Raw genomic sequence first — 21,936 nt, forward strand, 5'->3', positions numbered from 1 at the left:
CATGTAACTAGAATGAGTGAAAGAAATTATTTAAATGTGCTTGAGGTTTTAGAACACAAGCACAAGGGACAAATAAAAACAAGCAGGTATGGACAGCATTCAGCTCACAACCACTTCGACTTTTCAGCATAAACTTCATACCCTTCTTTTCCTGAAGGACAGTGCGAGGACCACGCCAAAAAAAAGTTGGTGTAATTGTGAATTGAGGGACGTCCGTGTCTGTCTTGTTTTTCTGTTTGTCCCTGTACTTGTGTTTGAAAACCTCAAGCACATTTAAATTCTTTCACTGAATTCTGGTTACATGCTCAAGAATGCCTAACTAAAATGCCCTCATGCTTTCAGAATATTCAAGAGAGGATATTTCTGATTAGAAGTAATTATGCTGATTAGAAGTTATATGCTGATATATTAACCTGAGGTTAATATATCAGCATATAACCAGGATTAAGCTGTGTGTGATTTTGCATATGCATGCATGAATGACTAAAAAGGACTGAAATATAAACTTTACTTTCAGGAACAGGATTATAATTCTGAAAGATTGCACAGCTTTGAAAAAGACTAAAAACTATGAAAAAATTATCACAAGAAAACATAATCCGAAACTAAAAACTTCAGACTTGTATGTTGTTTCACACAGCTCGATCCTCAGACAGAGAAGGGCTCTGGAAAAAATAAGATAACTTAAAATTAGATAACTGACAATTATGAGTTGGAAGCTACCGCATCAGAAAAGACCTTCACATTCCCATTTACTTTCAAGGCACGCCACCCTATGCAGGAGACACACAGAGGTTATCTTGATGAAAACGACATGATTCAATGTTTCTCAAGACGCCCACACCTTATTGAAGGATTTCTGCACAAATTAATATTTCAAAAATTAGGCAATTCACCTTTGTTAATCAGTCAGTGGCACATTGCACAAAATATCATAACATACCATAGAATACCGCGCATCCGCCGATTCCAAATTAAGCGCCCATTCCCAAATTTGTAAGATCTGAGAAAATACGCACAGTACACTTACATGTAAAATTGATGACTGGACAACTGCCCATCCCCCATTTTTTTGTGATTATCTCCAAAGTTTGAGTGGGCGCTTGCCCGGTATTTTACAATAGATCAATAGGCCACTTTTAAAAATCCTTCCACGCAACGTTCCGCGCGGTGCACTCTGGGAACCAGCTGGCCACGGGACGGGTTTCAATCAAACAGCCTGTTTCTGCTCGCGCGGCGAAGCACACAGAATTTCAAGCCTGCTAAAGTTGCCTTTACGCGCATGCAGATGTGCTTGCAATTCATCATTCTACATTTATAATCTACAGCTGTTCACACATTTGTGTGAACAGCAGCAGAGGTATTTATTCACATGATGTTTCGAGGAGTTCTCTCTTTTTCTTCTTTAACTTCAATGAGGTTATGCTGTAAACAGCAGCAGAGGTTTTTATTTACAGGACGTATATTGATCACTGAACTGTCCTCCATCATAACAAACTCTGATCTCATGGGTCAGGGGACAACCTGATACAAAAGTACATGATGTCACATGATGGTGAGCTTTCCAACCTCCCACCAGACATGCGATACTGCTCTAAAATACCAGCCTTTTCTCATTAAAACCGAATTTCAAAAAACGAAATTCAGCATAGTACCAAAATGCAAAACCATACTGATGTATTAATTTTCATACGAACATGCAAGTTATTGAGTGCCAAGACTGTCAATGCAACATAGTCCAGTCATCATAAGACACAACATCTTGCCGAGAATGCGCCATACATGTTACAGAAATAATCAGCTACTAAGTGATTCCACGTCAGTTCATGCAATGATGGTCCGGGTCATAATCTAGATCTTTCTGTTGAAAAATATATATGAAAGCCATGTTCTTGGGAGGAACATTCAGCTATATATGAACGCCTTAATGTTTTTTTTTCCGCTAAGATGTAAAGTAGAGAAGCTCGAGGCATGGATATTGCGAAGATTAACAAGAAGACAATTAAGGGTGGGCATATTATCTTTATACATTTGTAAAGAATATTTAAAGACCCACATTTTGATATGTTTTGTGAAGTATTATGAAGGAAGGTTTATTTGCAAAAAAAATTGTGAATATGTGTCTAAAACGCGTTTTTATGCCATGTTTGATCATTTTGTTTGCATAAAAATATTTTATTGATATTTCAAATTTTTGGTGTATGTGTTGTATATTTTCCGTAAAATGTATTAAAAACGTTTTGGTGACGTGAAAGCTTCGATGAGAAAATGACTGTGCAAAGTAGCATTGTGAAAACTTCTCCATTTCCACGCCTCGAGCTTCTCTATTTTATATCTCAGCGTTCACATACAGCTGAATGTTTCTCCCAAGAACATGGCTTTCGTATATATTTTTAGCAAAAATATGACCCGGACCATCATTGCATGAACTGACGTGGAATCACCCTACATACAATTTTGCTGCAAAAGTGCTGCCTGTAGAGTATTTTGGCATTATAAAATCACGTTCAGTCTTGGGTTGCTTGGCACCGATGGCTTAAAAATGCTAAAAAGGGACAACTGGAAGATAGAAAAACACCACAAAGTGCTTGGTAGTGTTTGTCATTCTTCCACTTGTTTTTAACGCTTTTATCCTCGAGTCAATAATCACAAACCAGCCCAAGTACATGCCCTCCTCATTAATCACTCATCCCACTATTGCAGGGGTGGCCAAGCTGCGGCTCGCGAGCCGCATGCGGCTCTTCGCGTGTTAATGTGCGGCTCGCAGCTCCCTCCCCATCTCCCCCCCTCCTCCCCCCCCCTCACCCTACCCCCTGTCACCTCCGCCTCCCTCCCGGTCACACCAGTACTTCCCCAATAGGAGAAATGGAACGCGTTTTAAATCGGGAGACAGGTTGAGGTATGGTAATCTTGTGCTACTGCTATCTTACATATAGTTGGACTGCTTTTGACTCGGATAGATTGAAAGTAGTTCGAGTTTCGTTTATTAATCTAAACCAAAGTTTGTCCCCCCCCCCCCCCCTTCCCCCGTGCGGCTCTTGGAGGTTTCGTGGTTCTGTATGCGGCTCTTAGGCCGGGTCAGCCTGGCCGCCCCTGCACTATTGTATTAAAAACATAAAAACTTTCAATGTAGGAATAGCTCACCAACTTCAACCTCATCACATTGTTCTCCGACAAGTCCTGATCAAACGTTTCGAAGTCTTGTATATTAGAAAATGGTCCTTCTAAGTCTTCTTGAAGCTCGAGTCCGCCATCAGAAAGCCTGGCGGATATGGCGTCCAGTTGGGTGCCTTGATGCTCAACCCTGATGAGTATAGTCTGCAGAAGCCAAACCATCTGCCTGTTTAGCCCTGAAATTTACAAATACATACCAACATGAATTGGCTGAAAACCTTTATCAATATGCACCTGACCTGTTATGTGTAAATGTTTTCATGCATACAAAACACAAACTCCAAGCACTATTTTCATATCAAACAATACACCAAATCATGTTTACAAACAAATCGGAGCGCCCAGAGCGCCCCTAGAGGACGCCACCGGCGCCGCGCATGCGCAATGGGGATGTGGGCAAGAAGCTCGCCGTCGCCCATAAACAAACCATTGAAATGCGACGTTGTCGGCGTCGGTGTGAGTCCCCGCGCTCTTTTTCGCGTTGGAATTGTTGATTCTACGTCCTCCTAACGATGTCTGGCAACTTGAGCGGCGTCAGCGAAATTAACGAAGCTCGTTACACCGCAAAACTTTGCATGAATAATCTGACATGCGGCGATTCATTCCGCGTGGACGCCGATTCACATTATGAGATTTCGCTCGCAATTTTCAGTAGTGATGTCGCTCGGACTGCAAAAGCGTGAACCGTAGCTGAGATGGTCGACGTCGATACTGAAAATCGCAAGCAGAATCTAACCAAGTGAATCAGGCATAACAAGTCAGTGATGTTTACGTCGAGCCTGCTTACCAACCTTCAAACTTAAGTCTTTTGAGGCCTGCACTTACTTCTTATCGCAAGTACTGGGCCCACGTTTCGTCTACGGGCCGGTGTCCTCTAAAAGAGCAGACGACAAACAGAAACGTTTGAAAGAGCAGACGACAGTTCGAACGATCAGGTAACCGTTCAAACTTGAAGACGCACTGAACGTAGTCCGCAGGTGGTCCGTACAACTTGACGGTTTTCCGGCGTTCATTTTGGAACAAAACAAATAAATCTGATGGCCAGAAGTGTCCGTGAATTCAACCCAAAATGCTTCCCGCCCAAGCAATCATGGTCCGACGGCGTCTGGTTTTTCCTTTTCACGGCACATATCCACGTTCTCGGACGAACCGAGCGCATTAAAACTGACCTTCAAACCTTTTTCGACCCTTTTGGTACAGCCCCAGTCGCAGCATTTTGACAAGAAGGCAGGTTTTTGTCTGGTTCCTTTCAAATCAACGCAGGAATACACGTCTCAGATGGGCACTTCCGCCCACAGCCCCGAACCGGAAGTGCGTCCAACGCGCCACCACCGCGCTGCGACGTAACAGAGATGAGTTCGTGTATAAGTGAGGCATCGACTCTTTCTTGTTCATTGGCAAAAGTCCAAGATTCCCTTCCCAAAGATTTTTGCTTACCGCTATCCTGCCCTGTGACTGCACAGTGAAACAGAAATCATACCTGGATTTATTAAAGAAACACTAAAGGGATATTAAAGTTAATATGATTGGCTGATGAGTGCCTTGGCCGTTTTGTTGCAAACTTTGATCACATTTTTAACAAGGAAGTAGGCCGTGCATGGTTGTGATTGTTGAATTTTTAGGGTAATTAGATCACATAGAGCGAGTTATCACCATAAAAAGACAATCTCAAAAAACCATTTAGTGCCCCTTTCAAAAAAATATTTTTGATAAGAACAAACAAGTGCAAGATTTTTCTAGCGCACTCCTGTTAGATGTAGTATTATTGTACTGGCTTAATATGGCCGTTTCCTGAGACCACCAGCTAGTCACCTGCACTGGCCCCCCACTGCATGAAGCGGCAGTAAAAGTGCATAAGTAGGCTGTGCAAAGCTTGCTGTCGGTTGTCACTAAGACATGCAGTTTGGGCAAAAAATCCAACTTTTTCCAGAGCAGGTCTTTTTTGGTAAGCACAAGAACAAGGCAAATTCCACCATTCTCTTTAACACAGAAAACCCACACAGTGAAATATATGCTGATTTAAAAAGTGATGGAACAAATATTCAGCCCTCTTAACATATACAAATATTAACATATAGCAAGTTAAACAAAGGTCACACTTCGAGGAAGGGAAACAGAAAGAGACGGTAGTTCCTTCCTCAAAGAGTCAACTCTATTACCAACATGTTTGTTTTGTCATTAACTGTGAATTTTGAATTTAATGTGCCCACTTCTGAATTTCAAGTGGTTGATAAGTTTGTGGTTGTTTACAAAAAGAGAGAGAAAGGGTCAGAAAAGGACGAACAGAGAGGTTAGCTATTGAAGAGCATACCTGATCTGGAGCTTTCACGAATTTCGCAGTCATCTAGGGATGCAATCAGCAAAACATACAAAGAGCAAATAAGTCATATATACCAACTATCTCTAGCTGATCGCCAAACTTACATGCGTTGCTGGTACATGGCCTAGGGCTTGTTAGTGTATGTTCCTCAGATGCTGGATTTTGCTGCACTCTGCTTGAATGCCATGAGGTGCGCTGCTGTGGTTCATAGCTTTTCTGGTTAGGTTGGCTCTCCGAGCGAAAAGAATGCATTATAAAGCCTGACACATAAACCCGAAACAGGCAATGCCTAGCTTACGTGTCCTGTTGAAACATGTCTTCGGAATCGCAGTTGAATGCAGATTCTTTCCATGCGGTACAATTCGTTCACCATTCTTTGGCAGTGCTAAAAGGGGAGAAAAAAAAACAATACTGGAACAAAGCATGGAGTGTCATTCAGAGTGAACCAGCTCAGTACATTCAAAATACAGAATCAAAGTCACCTAAAATGTAAATCAAGCCGTAATTTGCAGGATCCAAACGTCACATATGATTCATGCAGCAGCAAGACCAGTAACAGGGGAATCAGCAGTCAGGCATTTGCTACCGTACGGTTCTCAAACTGGGCTCTTAGGAACACAGGTGTTCCCTAGAGTTTTCCCAGGGGTTCCACGAGTTCTGACTGGCCTTACTCCCAAGTAAAATATTACTGTTTAAGCACTATTTAGACACTTCTGGGCAATCACTGATGTACAGCTGTGTGCCAAGCACTCGCTAGTATGCATATTCTTGTTTACAAGACCTGCAAGCCTCAGCACACCTGCCAAAATGCTGGGAGCAGGACTGGTTCTGACAGTTGCATTTTCTTCAGTTCGATTATGTCATGAAGGTTTGCAGTGAGATAAGATGGTTAACATGGCAACTAGGTGTTATTCCACTTGTTGCCATCGCAACTCACCGTCTTCTCGAAACACAGTCGAGCACAAGAAAATACATCTGTCCAAACCAGCCTTAAAGGGGCAGTGCAACGATTTTAATGTTGAAAGAATTTCCAGTTTGCATTTTTTATATTGTTTATACAAGCCCAAGTGACCAAAAATGCGTCACCTTTCCCCAAAAAACAGCTATTCTGCTGCGCAATTGCAAGGCAAAAAACAAATTATTTGCCGATCTGCAGCCGCCGGTGGCGGCTACGGGAACTAAAATGATGGCGTCTCTGGGGGATACGCGGAAGTCAACAAACCCTGTCCCCCTCCGCTGCTATACTCGCCGTCAGCCCCGTGGCGAACCGTCCTTTGTGTCCATCGCTCGCCGCGACCTTCGATGAGGCTAATCCTTTGAAAGTCGACAATCGCGGAGGAAGCGGCTGGGGTCTCTGAAGAGAGGGCCCAAGGGGAAACCACGTGAATCCCCAGAGACGTCACTCGAAAGTCGGCGTGGAGAGTTAAGAGGCACTTCGACCTTCCATTTGTTTCATTTTTTTTTTTTAAATAAGAACTAGCGCTCGCAAGAAAATGCGGCTTTCGGTTTTTCGTTCCATAGGTGACGCAGATTAATTTCCGCAGTTAATTGGCCAAAGTCTGAAAATCGTTGCACTGCCCCTTTAACATCTCCTATGCTCATTTTCAAGTAAGAATGTATTTCACAGAAACTCAAAATTCTTACTTTCATCATGTGCCACAGATACTGAAGGTGTTGAAGGTTGGGAGCTTGCCAACGAATGTGGTAGTGATCATCTACGTCTCCCAGCTGCTTCTGTAGATGTGGAGGAATGAAAAACAAAAGCAATAAATTTATCAGCATCTGTGCCCTTGTCAAGATGATCTGTTTACAAATTGATCAAGTTGTTTAACAGCCAAGTTCCTGATCCCAAACGTCAAGCAAAAACTATGCCTAGTTCCCTAGAAAAAAATTTAATTCAGCATCAGATGCTGCAGGCCTGATACAAAACGTTTAGTAGAAACAGAAAGCATACTTTTGATCATGAAGTGTGGCGGCAACGACGGTCTCATTACAGCTTCTGGGCTGGAACTTAGTGCTCTCTGTTGTCTTTTTTTTCCTTCTTCCTTAGCCAAGATCAATCTCACTCTCAAGGCCCAACATGTCCTCTGCATGACACAGCTTTTTTCATGCTTCTTAAGTGTCTGAAGAAAACCAAGAATGCCTGTCTCACAATTTGCACTAGCTAAACTATTGGATGCTGATGAGAAGTTCTATATTAACTCTCTTGGATAGGCTATCAACAGTGGGTACCTTAAATTTCTACTTTCATATTCACAACAAACCATACTAGGAATATTCCAGATGTGATGGGAAAAATTGGGAGGCACTCACTTGATCGAATGACGTTTTAGCGAACGCCCACGTTTCACCGAATGACACTTTAGCGAATAGTCGGATGCCGCAAAGCGGCGTTTTCGGGTGGGCCAAATGGGTTCATATTTTTGTAATGAGCAGCCGCAGACTGTCGCCGCGAAGCGGCGTAAAGCGCAGCGCGACGGATGGGTTAACGCACGCCCCCGTTATTCGCTAAAACGTCCATTCGATCAAATGTCGCTGTTCGCTAAAATGTCATTCGCTCTTGTGATATGGAGCCGGAAAAATTCATGTTCCCTACACAGAAATAGTCAATTCTGTGAGGGAATAATTAAGAATGCTGACATCATAACTAAATCTATACTCAATAAATTGGCAATGGTAAAGTGCTTGAAAGAAGCTAGATATCTTGATTGACATTGTGAAAAGTGGGAAGTGGTCTGTGGTTAGGTGGCCGCCTGTATAAATACAGATTTTCACGCCCATGACAGTAATATGCTGTGTAAAACCTTTTTAAAAAGACAGTAAAGAAATTTCTGAGACCATCTGTTTCTCGTCATAACTCATTCTACGGGCCTAAGCATCCTAAAAATAAACAAATTACTATCCCGCACCATCCATTTCCCTAGTTAAAAACCCAATCAAGCATTTTTTTTTTTGCCATATATCGCAGAACCCCAACCGTTGCCGAATGACGAACGGCGCTCATCAGCCAATCGCCAGTGGTGGTTTCACGCACAGAGTGATCCGTACACGCGCTGCTTCTCGGAGCTCCATTTGTTGCGCCGTCGTAACAACCCATTCTCTCACTGTCGGAGTTAGAACTCTATAAAATGTAATCACGGACCACAGATGATAAGAAATCACATGCGGGATACACGGGTGCGAGGAGTACCATATCCCGCAACTATTGCAGGCGAATGCTCCAGGAAGCAGGCGAGTGGACACATTACTCCCTACGAATAAGATGAGGAAAAACAGTGTCTGGATGTATTTTTATGGATGGATGGATGTTAATGGCTATACCCTTTGTAACGGGCGGTAGCCTGCGCCACCTAGCCTTTGCCTACTGCAAAAATTTTGAAAGAAAAAAAAAAAACGATTTGAAAATACTGATTTTTTTTTTCGTGCCCTTTAATTTTAATATGCAATACAACGGCCAAAAACAAACGCCAAAAATTTATTATATGAAAAATCTTTGAACATCACTGCAAAAAAAAAGGGGACTAAAGTTCGGCTTCACTGCATTCCCATCAATCCAGTTGGCGTGGATAATAGCCACACTGTCGTCGTCTTCAAGAAACTTGACGAGGACAAACTTCTTAGCTTAAGAGAAAAGATTGTATATAGCATATGGCCGAGTATCTACACAACCTGTTCACAGATTCACCCCTTCAAGTGCATGAGAGGGAAAATAGCAAACTTGTTTTTCCACGGAACCTTCAAGCATTTTTCAGATATCTAACTCAGAGGCCAGGACCGTAGAGTGGATAGCTGGCTCACCAAAAAATTCCTAGCAGCGATGAGTGGCAAGGTACAGCATACAGGTCATCTCGTTTCAAAACTTTCCTTCCGGTCATGCTTGGCACACCCTGTGCAAGATTAACCATGTTTTCAACAACTATGCTCCCATCAAAGAGCTTGCAGCAGTTATTTCTCCTTCCTGTGCCAAGAATAATGCCTTCTGAAGAACAATTATTTTATACTGTGTTCCCTGGCACTGAGGCACAAGGGTCCACGATGATGTTCATCAGTGAGCAAAGGGCTACTTCCTACAGCAACATCTTCCCTGCTGCAAAAATATTTTTTCTCAGCACGTCGGTTCGAGAACTGCTCCAAGGGAAACTGTGGCTTTTGCAGCAGCTTCTTGATGGTAGCCATATAACTTTCAAAAGGAAAAGCACTTCACAAATCAAGTGGTCCTAGGTGACGAGTGTCTGCAGCAAGGTGGCAGAGTGCATGAGCATTGTGTGATACATAGTGTTGTCCATATATTTCTCCAAAGCTTCCAATTAGAAAAACTTCGGAAGTTCCTTGGCATAATCCAATTCGCCTGGTGAAGAGCTTGGCGACGTAAGGATGCTGACTGCCACGGAAGACATAAGAAGTTTTCATATACCTCTTGTGGTATAATGCAGGACAACACCAGTGGTCCGCCTAAAATCACAAAAAACTGGAACTCCATTGCTTTCCAACTATCGACACCAACCAGACTTCTTGACTTTCAGTTAAAGTCAGATGTTGACACACCAGGCAAGCGTCATCAGCCTCGCTATCTCATCCCGAACGTACGTTCCTTGTTTGATCCCCTTTGGGCCATGAATCCACAAAGTAAGTAGCTTGTGTATAACTCCTAAGCATATGAGATGCATATAGCCCAGCGGTACATCTTTGATCACATCTATTGGTAGCTCCTCAAAAATGGTCTCGCAAATATGTTATTCTTGAAACTGGGTGCGGAAGGTGGTGTTGGTCCGCAGACTCCTGCTGATGTCAGGAAAGCACACTCTGCCTTCAATGTAGATTCCCTTCAGGGTGCATTCAGTACAACTGTAGCACCCAGTGTGGCTCCTGATGTTGAGGATGAATGCCTATGCTGGTGCATCACAAATAAGTGCAGTAAGCCTGACAGGAATATTTTCTGCACCAAGACTGATGCCTGAGGTAATAACCTCTCTCAGTTCATCCACAAAATGACAAGGGAACTCATTAGCATCATTGGGCTTTCTGTCACCACGAAAGACACCAACGAAAGGAACGTGATTTTTCAGGTTTTTCACTTTCCCGAGGATTGTCCAAAATTTGGTTCTATAGGTTTTTGCATTTGGAAGCCCGTCGATACGGAAATCAAGAGCAAGCTCCTGGGGCAGATGCCTCGACTCTCCCACAGCATCTAGAACACCTTGTACGATACCTAAGTGGCAGTATTCTCCACCACCAATATGCTCGATTCCCAAGGCCTTTCTAGGCATCTCGAGCAACGCTCTCGCTGATCGAGGCAGAGAAAAAAAGCATGAATGAGTGCGCAACAGGATCAAAAGCTTGGACACTGCACTGTGAGAGCTGCCCGATTTGACCGCCCACCTTTGCAGTTGCCTGCGGAAAGGCAACACGTGGTCTTCAATGTTCGACAGTTCTTCGCTCGGTGCGACATCGTTATGCACATGCATACTTTCGTGGCGGTCATAAGAACCACTGACGTCCTCAGTAAGCTGATCATCTCAAACTACTGACCGTGATTGGCAGCCAAGGATGGAGTCTTGCAGCGAACTTGCGTTTGCAATCAAATGGTCCTGTCGAGTGCTATCGCATGAAGAAGACACCGTTGCTCCTAGAGACGGGCGTTGATCTTCAAGAGCAGTGGAACAAATTGCATTTCTGGGTAAACTTAGCTCGATACACTCATTTACGTGCCGGATCATCTTGCACCGAAATCGGCGCTCTGCACTTGCCGAGATCATTGAGCCCTATGTGAATGGTGACATATTAGCAGTGCGAGAAAGAGAACACTTACCACCAGGGCAGGATTAATGCACGGGCTAAGGGGGCTGTAGCCCAAGGACCCAGGCTGCCAGAGGGGCCCTGGCTGGCCCCTGAAAATTTGAAATAAAAAAAATAAAAAGGCCTTTGTTTAAAGGGAAGATGGGGCACTTCTACATTTGAGAAAAAACGCATGAATTGCGTTCATTTGGCCTTTAGAATAACAGATATCAAAATTGTATTTCAATGCGACGCGCCGGAGAGCCACAAGAGCAATTTCAAGATAGGGCTGAAGACCCGCCCCCCTAGCCTTAGGCAGCCAAAAGATCCGTCGATGACGTCACGGACAGCGACTGTCTTTCGCGTTTTTCTCGCGTTTAACAATACTTACGCAGCAAATGGTTTCGGTATTTGGGTTCACGGGGTAAAAATACACTAGAATTCACTTCTAACTCATTTTTTTCCAAGAAGCTCCGTAGCTTCCCTTTAAATCAGCTCCATTCTAAGGGTATTTTTTTTTTTTTTAATTTGAACGGTGAAACAGGGATGCCATAAAGTTCTCTTCTCTAGACGAGCTGGCGTTTGTAAGCTCGTTGTAAAAGACTGTGATAGAGCAACAAAATGTTAGCGTTGCCTCCCACCCTCCTTGTGGGAGGGTGCAAAGCTGTCAACGCTGGCAGTCCCGTTGAAGTCTTCTAATTGAAGCCACAGACGAAAGGACGACCACGGAATTCTCTATTGTACTGGGGCGCCCTCTACGCGTTTTAAGGACGATGGTGGGTTGGGAGGCAATCAAGTTTTGCCGAAGGCTACAAGAGCAACATGCATGCTACACATTGTTTTGTTCAATTTTGGTCTTTTAGCGTAGTTCCATATGAAAAGTTTTCTCCAAAACGACAAGTTTAAAACGAGCAAAAAGAAATATCGGTGAACCTCCTGAAGCCATCCTTTCTTACCACTAACAGGTGTTTCAAGATGTCTGCCAAATGTTCTAGAAAGGCAGTGACTGCAAGCAACTGCTCTGGAACCTGTGTCTGGTCTGCCAGTACAAGACAACACTTTTCCTGCCATCGAGCGATGCCATCGAGCGATATCATCGCTGCAATCTTTATACGACCCTCTGAGGTATGACCTATTATTCTTCGCTTAGAGTAATACGTCTAAAGAAAATCTGAACTGCGGTCTTTGTAGTAGCGGTCAAATGCTTCATTCACATGCACATACACTCACAACAACAAAAAAAAAAACGGTTAGACTCCCAGCTCGACGTGCCCGCCGCGAACTTCGATGCATTTTACCAGCCTCCTCTCGCAGTCCTGGAAGATGGCCTCCCGCACATCATCACTGATGGTCTCGAACGCGTCGATGATGTGTTCTTTCAGCTGCGAGATGGTCCTCGATCGCCGGGTGTACACTTGGGCCTTTACGTACCCCTAGACAAAAAAAACGCAAGGGGTGAGGTCTGGAGACTGAGGAGGCCAAGCCATGTTCGGAGAGCCGTGGCCCATCCATCTCCCGGAAAACTTGTTGTTGAGCCAGGCTCTCACAATGCTTGCATTGTGGGAGGGGCCCCATCCTGTTGGACTATGCAAACTTCACGTTGCATATGTGCAGTTTCCAGCTCTGGCAAAATCTGTTCCTCCAGTATCTTGAGGTATGTGCCGCCGGTCACCGTCAAATCGAAAAAGAAAAAGAACGGGCCGACGACACCCTCTCGCCATATGCCACACCACACGACGACTTTCGGAGACTGAACAGCGTGTTCGGTCGACCAGTGCAGGTTTGTGCCAGACCACAACCTGCAGCTCCGCTTGTTGATGCGGCCGTCGAGATGAAAAACTGACTCGTCTGTAAACAAGAGGAATTGCAGGTGGTTGGGGTGGGCCTGAATCCGTGCCAGCTCATCCTCACAAAACTGCACTAGCCGTGCGCAGTCCTCCGGCTTCAGTTCGTGCAGGAGCTGCGCATTGAACGGGTACATTCACCGGCAAAGCACTCACCACACGAAGCCCCGGCTTAGGCTGAGCTGACGAGCAGCACGCCTGATCAAAAGGTGGGACTGCGCATCGAAAGCGTCAAGAACGGCTGGATGCTGTCTTCGTTTCGGCGACGTTTCTACGCGGTTAGGAGACTTGTTTGTCATGTTCTTGTCCTGGGCAAACCTTGTCACCCACTTGATGATGGTTGGCCGAGAGGGTGGTCTTCTGTTGAAGGCAGCCCGGCACTTTGTTCGAACTTGCTTGAAGGTTCCAATTGTTGTGTACTAGAGAACCACCTGAAACCTCTCCTTGGAGCTCAGTTGTTGCATGGTGAGGCGTTGAACAAAAAGAAAGAAACAGTGATAACAAATGAAGTTAACGCACTGAGGCAAGAGCACGAACGTCAAACTGCAAAAGCAAACGATGCACGAAACAAGAACCGTCGCAGACGAAGGTTTGTCGTTTCTGAAGCAGACCCATTGGCGGTTTTATTTATTCATATTTATGGTGTGACACTTTCTGCACAGTGAAACTTAACTGAAAACCCAAACAACTTTATTTTGGCAAATATCCCACACAACCAGAAATTTGGATAAAGGCGCACTTTTTCATTCAGTCAGCGTCCAGTGAATCCTTAGCGCCATCTCTGGATAAGGTAAAGAAACATGGCCATTGTTCGGTGTCTCCCCGACAGCTGCGGTAACCGGACAAAAGCTCACCGGACGAAAGCTCACCGGACAGAAGCTCACCCGTTTTTTTCCAGACCCAGACAAAAGCTCACTTAATATATTTGTTTTGCTACCCCGGGCGAAACGCGGGCTGGGATAAACTATGGACGCGATGGACATTGCACTATTTTTAGGAGAAGTGTCATCCCATGCAAAGGTGTCGACAGATTAGCCATAACAAGCAGAAAAGCAACGATTTGGGACCAAAATTTAGGTCACTGAAACTGAGAGGAGCTGATAAGATCAAGCTTGGTTGACTCAAGATATACCGGAGCACCCTTGTGCCACGCCCAAGAAACTTTGTGAACCGAAGTGAAATTTGAACCCGAAGAGTGACCGACGAAGCGAAGTCACCCCTCGGTGACCTCGCGTTTTCATTGTGCTTATGTCACGCTAAACGCACACATAAAGGTTAGGCGCAATGTATCTTCATTAGTAATGCATGGGTTTTCTTGGGGTTCAGATTAATATTTGAAGTTAATGGCTAGGAAAATTAAATTCATTCCGTAATTGAGCGTCGTAAATGCATTTGAAATCAAGGATTATCTCAGGGTGTTGTGAAAACGAAACTGAAGCAAAACTATAATATACAAACAATTAAGTCGCGAAGCTTTAGAAATACTTTCAAGGAACGGGAGTGTGGCCTCTTGGACAGATGACCAATTTAGAAAGCAGATTTTGGATAGGCTCGCGTTCCTTCCACCACAGCTTGTGCCCGAAGGACTAACCTACATCAAGGAAAAGTCTACCGGTGACATCGGTGACCTGCTGGACTACTTTGATTGCACGTAAGTCAATGGCCCCTTCCGTTATGCTTCTGCTCCTTCTGCGGAGGCACCCTGAGCGAATTCTTTCCTTTGCCTGACTGTGTGCCGACAACGACCGGAGTTTTCCCCGGAACGGTGGAATATGTGCGATGCCACTCTTCAATATAAAGACCGGACATACACCTGCGAAGGATGGAACCAGAAGTTTGTCAGCCACCCATCCAAGCGTCTGGATGCTGATTGAATGTCCACAGGAAAATCAGGCGTTCGTTGCCACGGCATCGACACAAGCTCGCAGAGGTGAACCCCCAGAAAAGCGGGTGCGAAAAACCACTCTGTGCCTGCGGAATCGTGTGAAAAATATTTTCGAGGGATAACAGGTACACCCAGATCTACCAAGACCGCTGGAGCTAGTGGGGGACTGCATTTGCCACTAATCAATCGATAAATAAACTTGTTTCCAATCTATAATCAACAAACCATGCGCCTGTCAGATTTAATTTATCGTTGCATTTTAGTGTCGCACGCATGCACCTAAATTGTCCGCACACGTGTTATGACCAACATGAAATTGTCTCCTGGTGAGCTTTTGTCCGGGTCTGTGGAAAAATGGGTGAGGTTTGGTCCGGGATTCGACAGCTGCCGCTCCGCCGTTGAAAATATCTGTTGTTTTCTTATTTTCTTTGTACTCGGAGTTTCGACTTGAAATTTTAGCACAACAATGTGACCAGTTAAAGGCATTTTCGACAAAAGTTGCCACAGGATCCGTCACGATCTTGATTTTTGCGTTGTAGACCCGGTCAAACAATTAAGCTCATGGGAATGCGGGGTCTTCATTTCCAATTTTCAACAGAAGTTTACGAGGCCCTGCTCAATGTGCGCGACACTTCTTACCATTTTCTCCAATCGTTCATTGGTTTGTGTTTTGCACCTCTTAATGAGCGATTTACTTTTCCGAAACAACCTCTAATCCACAATCGCACCTGCTTCATTTCCACCCAGTGAAACCCGAATTTCCCGAAGTAAAACCAGAGTTTCTGCATCGGTAGATACAAACATCGAATCTACCGATACAGAAACCCTCTTAGATGTATCATAAAATGAACGATATTTGCATTTCATGAGGTGGTTATTGTTCATTGTCGTTCACAACCATCGCCATATGAACAGCTAGGGCCCCAAAATTCCCTAATCCGGCGGCCCCGCTTACCACGTTCCGAGTCATCTGCCGCTTCCGACGCCATCCCCACCGATTGAAAAGGAACACACAAGAACACATGCGCGGCGGACTTAAATGCTTAAATCACTTAAATCTGAGAAGAAAAAAAAAAACTGCCCTGACTGCGCCCCCCGCCCCCGCCCGCCCCGCCCCGCCCCCCCCCCCCCCCCCCCCCCCCCCCCCCCCCAAAAAAAAAAAATAAATAAATAAATAAAAAACAACTACGAACACGGAGAACACGAGCTGTTTAGCGCGGGAAAAGCATTATCCGGCCTTCGGGTTTGCCAATGGCTTGATTTTGGCTGCAGCTTGATGAATCAATGGAACATAACGGCTATTCTCTTTGTAACGGGCGGTAGCTTGCGTCACCTAGCCTAAGTCTATTTACGGTACTAGAGGCACTCCTCCTAGGAGCGCCTAGCGCCACTGTATGGGGGCATAAACAGATCAGTGGCATATACAGTGGCGCTAGGAGCGCCCGCCGTGTTTTAAAAGGGTTTTGGTACATCTGACTGACAGACAAAAAACATGATTTCTCCCGCCCTTCTAAGATCAATTTTCTCCCCCTAACTATCACCAGGCAGTGTTCGATATCACCAAGATAACCTCCGGGGGATCGGGCAAAAAAAAAAAAAAAAAAAGGACGTTTTGTGTTGCCTGGGGCCACTTTACTCTGACCAATCGTTACATAAGCTTGACAGGTATATAACCTCACACTGATACCAGTCGTGACGTCTCTTTCTGATTAAATGGCAAGAGTGCGCGTGCTGATAGGCTCTGAAGATGCGCGAGAGCGGAGGTTCCGAAAACTCCTTCTATGGCATAAGGCTTCGGGAAGGAGGGGCTTCAGCGATACTTTGAAAATTATTTTCTGGAGCCTTTCCATGCACCAAATTGAAAAATAATCTCGATATTCGTGATCCTGAAGGCCGAATGAAGACGATTAAATGGTTTTATTCAAATATAGAACCGCTTCAGTTTCACTTTAGGTTAAAATAAGAGGAAAAGAAGTCTTAACGAACAACGGTGATCGAGCCGAAAACGTGCACTTCGGAACGCAAGCGCCCAGCCTCTACTACGCTTCATGCGCCCAAGTTTGCGATGTGGTAAGATGGCCGATCCGAAATTTCTGGTGGCCGCATTCGCGGTCTATTCGCAGTGTGACATATGCGAGGAATGCACCTAATTTTATTTCATGGATACAAAACGTGGTTATCCTGTATTATCACATGTACTTCCATATGTTAAATGAAAATAAGATTAAACAAATCGTAGAATCTTACTTAGTTTAAGGTAATATTTTTTTTCCGTTGTCTTTGTTTACATTCTGAGCGGGTGCGGGGCATGAAAAAATGGTGGCCTAACTTTTGTCGTCTGGTAGCTGGTGAGTGGTGTCTGAAGTGTCAGTCCGAATCGATTTCACTGGCAGTCTGTTGTGAGAACAACAGACGCGCTGTGCATTTTGAGCATCATGCCTTGTCGTCCTCGAGAACCGATGCAAACGTTGACTAAAGCACTCCATATCGTAGAAATTAATCTAGCCGCTCACGTTGTTCTCTCGAGGAAGTTTTGACACAGAAAATGGGTTTCCCTTCGCAATGGGTGCCGTTTCGATCATTCGGAAACCGAGGTCCGAAGGTTCCGAAGGCCGAGCGCGATGTCCTTATCGCTCGAAAGCCGCAATTGGGGTGTAACGCGAGCGGGCAAGTGGCTGTCCTGGCTGTCCGCTGCCAGCGTCGTTTACGCCTTCGAACAGGAGGTTGGCGTCTCAAGGAAGGCACAATTTTCTCGCTGCGTGCGACACGAGGAAAACCTTGAGGGAACATTGGTTACACAACGGCAGCCTTGAGCAGGGCACGTGGCCAGTCACCCGTCCGCCTTCTCGACGCACGGCTTGTGCGGGAAACTTGTCGACTCCGGTAACTTGTACCGAGCGTTTGACGCTCCTCACCCCAAGCCGCGAGACGATTACAACTTGCGCCTTCGGAGGAGGTCGTCGTGCGCACTACGAGCTCGTCCGTTGTTTAGTGCGCAATGAGTCTGCGGTAAGCTTAGCTTCCATTCTCTGAAATGGCCAGCTGTTGGTGAGCGCGACTTGCCTTCGGGGCCGCGTCGGCCGCGCTCTCTCATTTTGTGCATCGCGTCGGTAGGGGCGCGCTGGAGACCTTTGGCTGCTTTGTCGTCCAAGTGGTGCTCCTGAGTGAAAGCTCTTTTCCATCAGGCTACCGGGTCGGCCGGCGCGAGATGGCCGCAGGCGCGGCTGGACTACTGTAGGAGTAAGGCAAAGAGTTTGCTTCCAGGGGCTGGTCAGCAGCCGCTCGGAGGACTGGACTCACTTCGGATGGGAGGAGTACAGCCATGGCGAACATAAACGGGGACGTGGAAGCCACGGTGCGGGCGCCCTCGCCCCAGCCACGTGAGTGCGCCCGTGACGCTGCTTCCTGAGCGAGGCTCCAGTTTATCTCTCTCCCCGCAGCTATGCCCTGGTTCGGGATGGACATTGGTGGCACCCTGGTGAAGCTGGTGTACTTCGAGCCGGCGGTTGAGGATGACGCGGCTGCCACGGAGGCTCTGGAGAAGATCAAGCACTACCTGAAGAAGAATGCAGCATACGGCCAGACAGGCAAACGGGACGTGCACCTCCAGATGGACAGTGTGGTGGTAGGGGGCATCGAGGGCACGCTGCACTTCATCCGCTTCCCAACGAGCGAGATGCCACGCTTCCTCGAGCTGGCCAAGGCCAAGGGCATTGCCAGCCTGGCCTCGACAGTGTGTGCCACGGGCGGCGGGGCCCACAAGTTTGAGCGCGACTTCCGCTCCCAGGTGGGACTGGGCCTGCACAAGTTTGACGAGATGGACTCGCTCATCCGGGGCATCCACTACATGGAGGCACACAACAGCCGTGAGTGCTACTATTACAGCAGCCCCATGGAGCGCTGCGTCAAGATGCCGTACGACTTCAGCAGCCCATACCCTTATCTGGTGGTGAACATTGGCTCGGGCGTGAGCATCCTGGCAGTGCACTCGCCCACTCAGTACCACCGGGTCACGGGCACCAGCCTGGGGGGTGGCACCTTCCTGGGCCTCTGCTGCCTACTCACGGGCTGCGAGACTTTCGAGGAGGCCATTGACCTGGCTCAGCGGGGGGACAGCACGCACGTGGACAAGCTGGTGCGCGACATCTACGGCGGAGACTACCCCCGCTTCGACCTACGGGCCGACACGGTGGCCAGTAGCTTTGGGAATATGAACTGTCGGACGCGCCGGGAGGCGGCGACGCGCGAGGACCTGGCCCGCGCCACCCTGGTGACCATCACCAACAACATCGGCTCCATCGCCCGCATGTGTGCCATCAACGAGGGCATCTCGCGGGTGGTCTTTGTGGGCAACTTCCTCCGGGTGAACCCCATCTCGATGCGCATGCTTGCTTACGCCATGCAGTTCTGGTCCAAGGGGACGCTCAAGGCACTCTTCCTCGAGCATGAGGTGAGTCTGCTGCCTGGCCCCGTGTGCCCTCTGACCCGGTCTCTTTACAGGGCTACTTTGGTGCTGTCGGCTGCCTGCTCGAGCTCATGCGGTCCTGCAGCTAGCCCACTGCCGGCCTCACGCATTCCCTGACACACCCGGTCCACCCTCTTGCCTGGGACCGGTGGCCGGCATGAGCCCCCACGCACTCATCCCCGCTGCCACGGCCTCCTGCTGGAGCCCACATTTGTCCTCGTCGGGGCAACTCCCTCTGTCTACATTGCAGAGCCAGTCCTGCAAGGATCGGCAGCGCGGGAGCATTTTTCACTATGGCATTTCTTTTAGGAATGACGACGCGGGCTCATTGAAACCTGGGCAGGGATTTCTTTAAACTCTGGGGATATGTAGCACTGTAGGGCACGCTCCACGTGCGGCCCCAAACTTGTGCAAGTAGGAAGTGGCTGCTGTGATGGGGGAAATCACGAACTGGTTGGTGCATGCAAGCGCCCAATGGCCTTGCAAGACCACCGGTGAAATTTCTCTTGTTTTGTCATAGGGAACATTTTTTCCTGCAAAGGAACTTTCGAACCACATGCAGCGACTCTACTTTTATATACAGTGTCTTTGCTGTGAGTGCGAAGGTATGTATGTGTACCCAATTGGTACCAAGTTTTGTTTGCCCATAGTCTCATTCATTTGGTACCTAATGATGTTCAGATATTGTTTGCAACATCATGCTCATTTACTGCTTTATCTAAATGTATTATCTCACTTTTCCAGCAACATTGCAGCTACCATCTTCTCATATCAGGTTCAAATTGAAGTAGAACAAAAATTATCGTCTGCAGGAGCCATACTTTCATTCTGGGAAAAACAAAAGCATTATACGCCTGATGCTATTCTGAAACTTTGCGATACGATTAGTGCATATGTGCTTCTCTTTTTATAAGCATTAAAAGTTTTGTGAGCAGTGCCATCATGCCGATCAAATGGTCTTCACTTGTGGGTCCGTCAATGCTTCCTCTAGATTTATTTTTTTTCATTTTGAGAATTAGAAAAGAAACTTTACCTCTAATGTATGTAGTTATGGATTCATAAGGACACGCATCATTGCTGGAACTTTTTGTAAGAAAAACAAACACACTTGCAGTGGGAGCAACCAAATGCACCAATATCAACTTTTATAAAGCCCAGAAGGAGACCACTATTTTGCTCCTTGACTGCTGCAAACCTAGTTTGAGAGAGCTCGTTTTATTTGTGTAAACACTGGTGCAGAAGGGTACCCAGGAACATCATTTCTCATTCAATAGAAGCTATCCTCGGGTGGCATTGTTCCTTTGGGCAGATAAGTTTGCTTGGAAACTCATTTGCCCGGCATCGACAGCAGTTGGTCGGTCAAGCAATGTGCTACTATGCGTTCACTCGACAAGTGACTTGCCACATGCCCTCTATGGTGCTTGTGTGACAACACGTGCAATTGTGCAGCTTTCGGTTGTGGAAATACTGCAAGAAGATTGAAGAAAAAAGGCATAGTAGGCAAGGGCCAAATTCAGAAGATGTCACCTCATGTTCCTTCACATCCCAAATTCAATGAAATAAATGTTTTTTTGTTTTTTTTGTACGTTGGTGCATGAAAGGGCAAGTCTTTTTTTTTTTAGTTTTAACTTTCACCATCTTGAAGGACCCTGCAATGTATTCAACCATTTGTGAACTTGCATAACCTACGTGCAAGCTGTACACTAAAAAAAAAATTTAAAAAAGTGGGTTATTTCAAATGTGATTGGTGAAATGTGGAATCCCAAATACCCTTCCTCTTTGTTGATGACACAGTTGGAATAGAGCAATTGAGGACCTGAATAAGGGCGTGCAGACAACATGAGCGTGTGTCGTCGTCTGTTGACTTTATGCTGACAGTGCTCCACAAATCATGTATTGGCTCTCCAAGGCAATGGTACCTTGTAGAGCATACAGAGCAGGCGGACATAGTTCACTTCAAAAAAAAAAAAAAAAGTGAAAAATCAATCGTTGCAAAACATTCTTTGTCGGGCACAATCAACCGACAAGTAGAATGGCATGTTGGTGGAAAATGGGCATAATTTTTTTTTATTTTTTTTTTTATCTTTCCTTATTTGTTTTTATTGTGCCCCTTCCCGCTGCCAATCATCAATGTATCGATCTCATCCACACCTTTTTTCTTTGTGACTTTGACGACGCAGCACTTGCTGCTCCATTCGCTCCCAAAGACCTCAAGTTCACAGTCTGGAACAGTTGCGATGTTATATTTATGTGGAAAAAAAAAAGGGGGGGGGGGGGGGGGGAATGCTTCTGGTTTGTAACCATTAGTTGGGATATCCGTTTGTTGCTAGTTTGTTTAGGCAACTGTACAGCACGTTGCCCCAAAAATTTTACAAGGTTATTTTCACCACAAAATTAATTGACTAATCACTGAATGCTTGGCCTTCGCCCAAGTGTGGCGCAGCAGTCCGAAACAGATGCCAAATTTTCAAAA

The 21,936-nt window shown here is 46.0% G+C and overlaps 2 protein-coding genes across 17 annotated transcripts; one reads left to right on the forward strand and one right to left on the reverse strand.

Moving 5' to 3' along the window:
• Positions 1 to 491: 491 nt before the first annotated feature.
• LOC115311408 lies at positions 492 to 16,095 on the reverse strand. Of its 14 annotated transcripts, XR_006076878.1 has the most exons (11): positions 15,954 to 16,082; positions 13,270 to 13,563; positions 12,568 to 12,702; positions 11,304 to 11,382; positions 9,293 to 9,381; positions 7,449 to 7,617; positions 7,139 to 7,228; positions 5,599 to 5,879; positions 5,486 to 5,518; positions 3,145 to 3,350; positions 492 to 665 (listed from the first exon to the last, which is right to left on the reverse strand). XR_006076878.1 is itself a non-coding variant. In XM_042287532.1 (10 exons), the coding sequence occupies exons 3-10, from the start codon at positions 12,609 to 12,611 to the stop codon at positions 633 to 635; spliced, it is 663 nt and encodes a 220-aa protein (XP_042143466.1). In that variant the 5' UTR covers positions 12,612 to 12,702; positions 13,270 to 13,563; positions 15,954 to 16,082; the 3' UTR covers positions 492 to 632. The 14 variants fall into 14 exon arrangements, 6 of the variants coding, with proteins under 6 accessions (XP_042143466.1, XP_042143464.1, XP_042143465.1 ...); XR_006076882.1 differs by lacking the exons at positions 12,568 to 12,702; positions 13,270 to 13,563 and adding an exon at positions 4,000 to 4,048; XR_006076879.1 differs by lacking the exon at positions 9,293 to 9,381.
• A 693-nt stretch (positions 16,096 to 16,788) lies between these two features.
• LOC8032826 (pantothenate kinase 3) lies at positions 16,789 to 20,403 on the forward strand. Of its 3 annotated transcripts, none has more exons than XM_029970058.4 (4): positions 16,789 to 17,068; positions 18,263 to 18,378; positions 18,439 to 19,448; positions 19,499 to 20,403. In XM_029970058.4, exons 1-4 carry the CDS (start codon positions 17,064 to 17,066, stop codon positions 19,550 to 19,552), a joined length of 1,185 nt encoding a protein of 394 aa, XP_029825918.1. In that variant the 5' UTR covers positions 16,789 to 17,063; the 3' UTR covers positions 19,553 to 20,403. The 3 variants fall into 3 exon arrangements, with proteins under 3 accessions (XP_029825918.1, XP_029825919.1, XP_002400995.2); XM_029970059.4 differs by lacking the exon at positions 16,789 to 17,068 and adding an exon at positions 17,288 to 17,346; XM_002400951.5 differs by lacking the exon at positions 16,789 to 17,068 and adding an exon at positions 17,353 to 18,007.
• The last annotated feature ends 1,533 nt before the right edge of the window (positions 20,404 to 21,936 follow it).

This window comes from Ixodes scapularis, unplaced genomic scaffold (assembly GCF_016920785.2).
Source record: "Ixodes scapularis isolate PalLabHiFi unplaced genomic scaffold, ASM1692078v2 PGA_scaffold9__187_contigs__length_104089568, whole genome shotgun sequence".
Lineage (NCBI taxonomy): Eukaryota > Metazoa > Arthropoda > Arachnida > Ixodida > Ixodidae > Ixodes > Ixodes scapularis.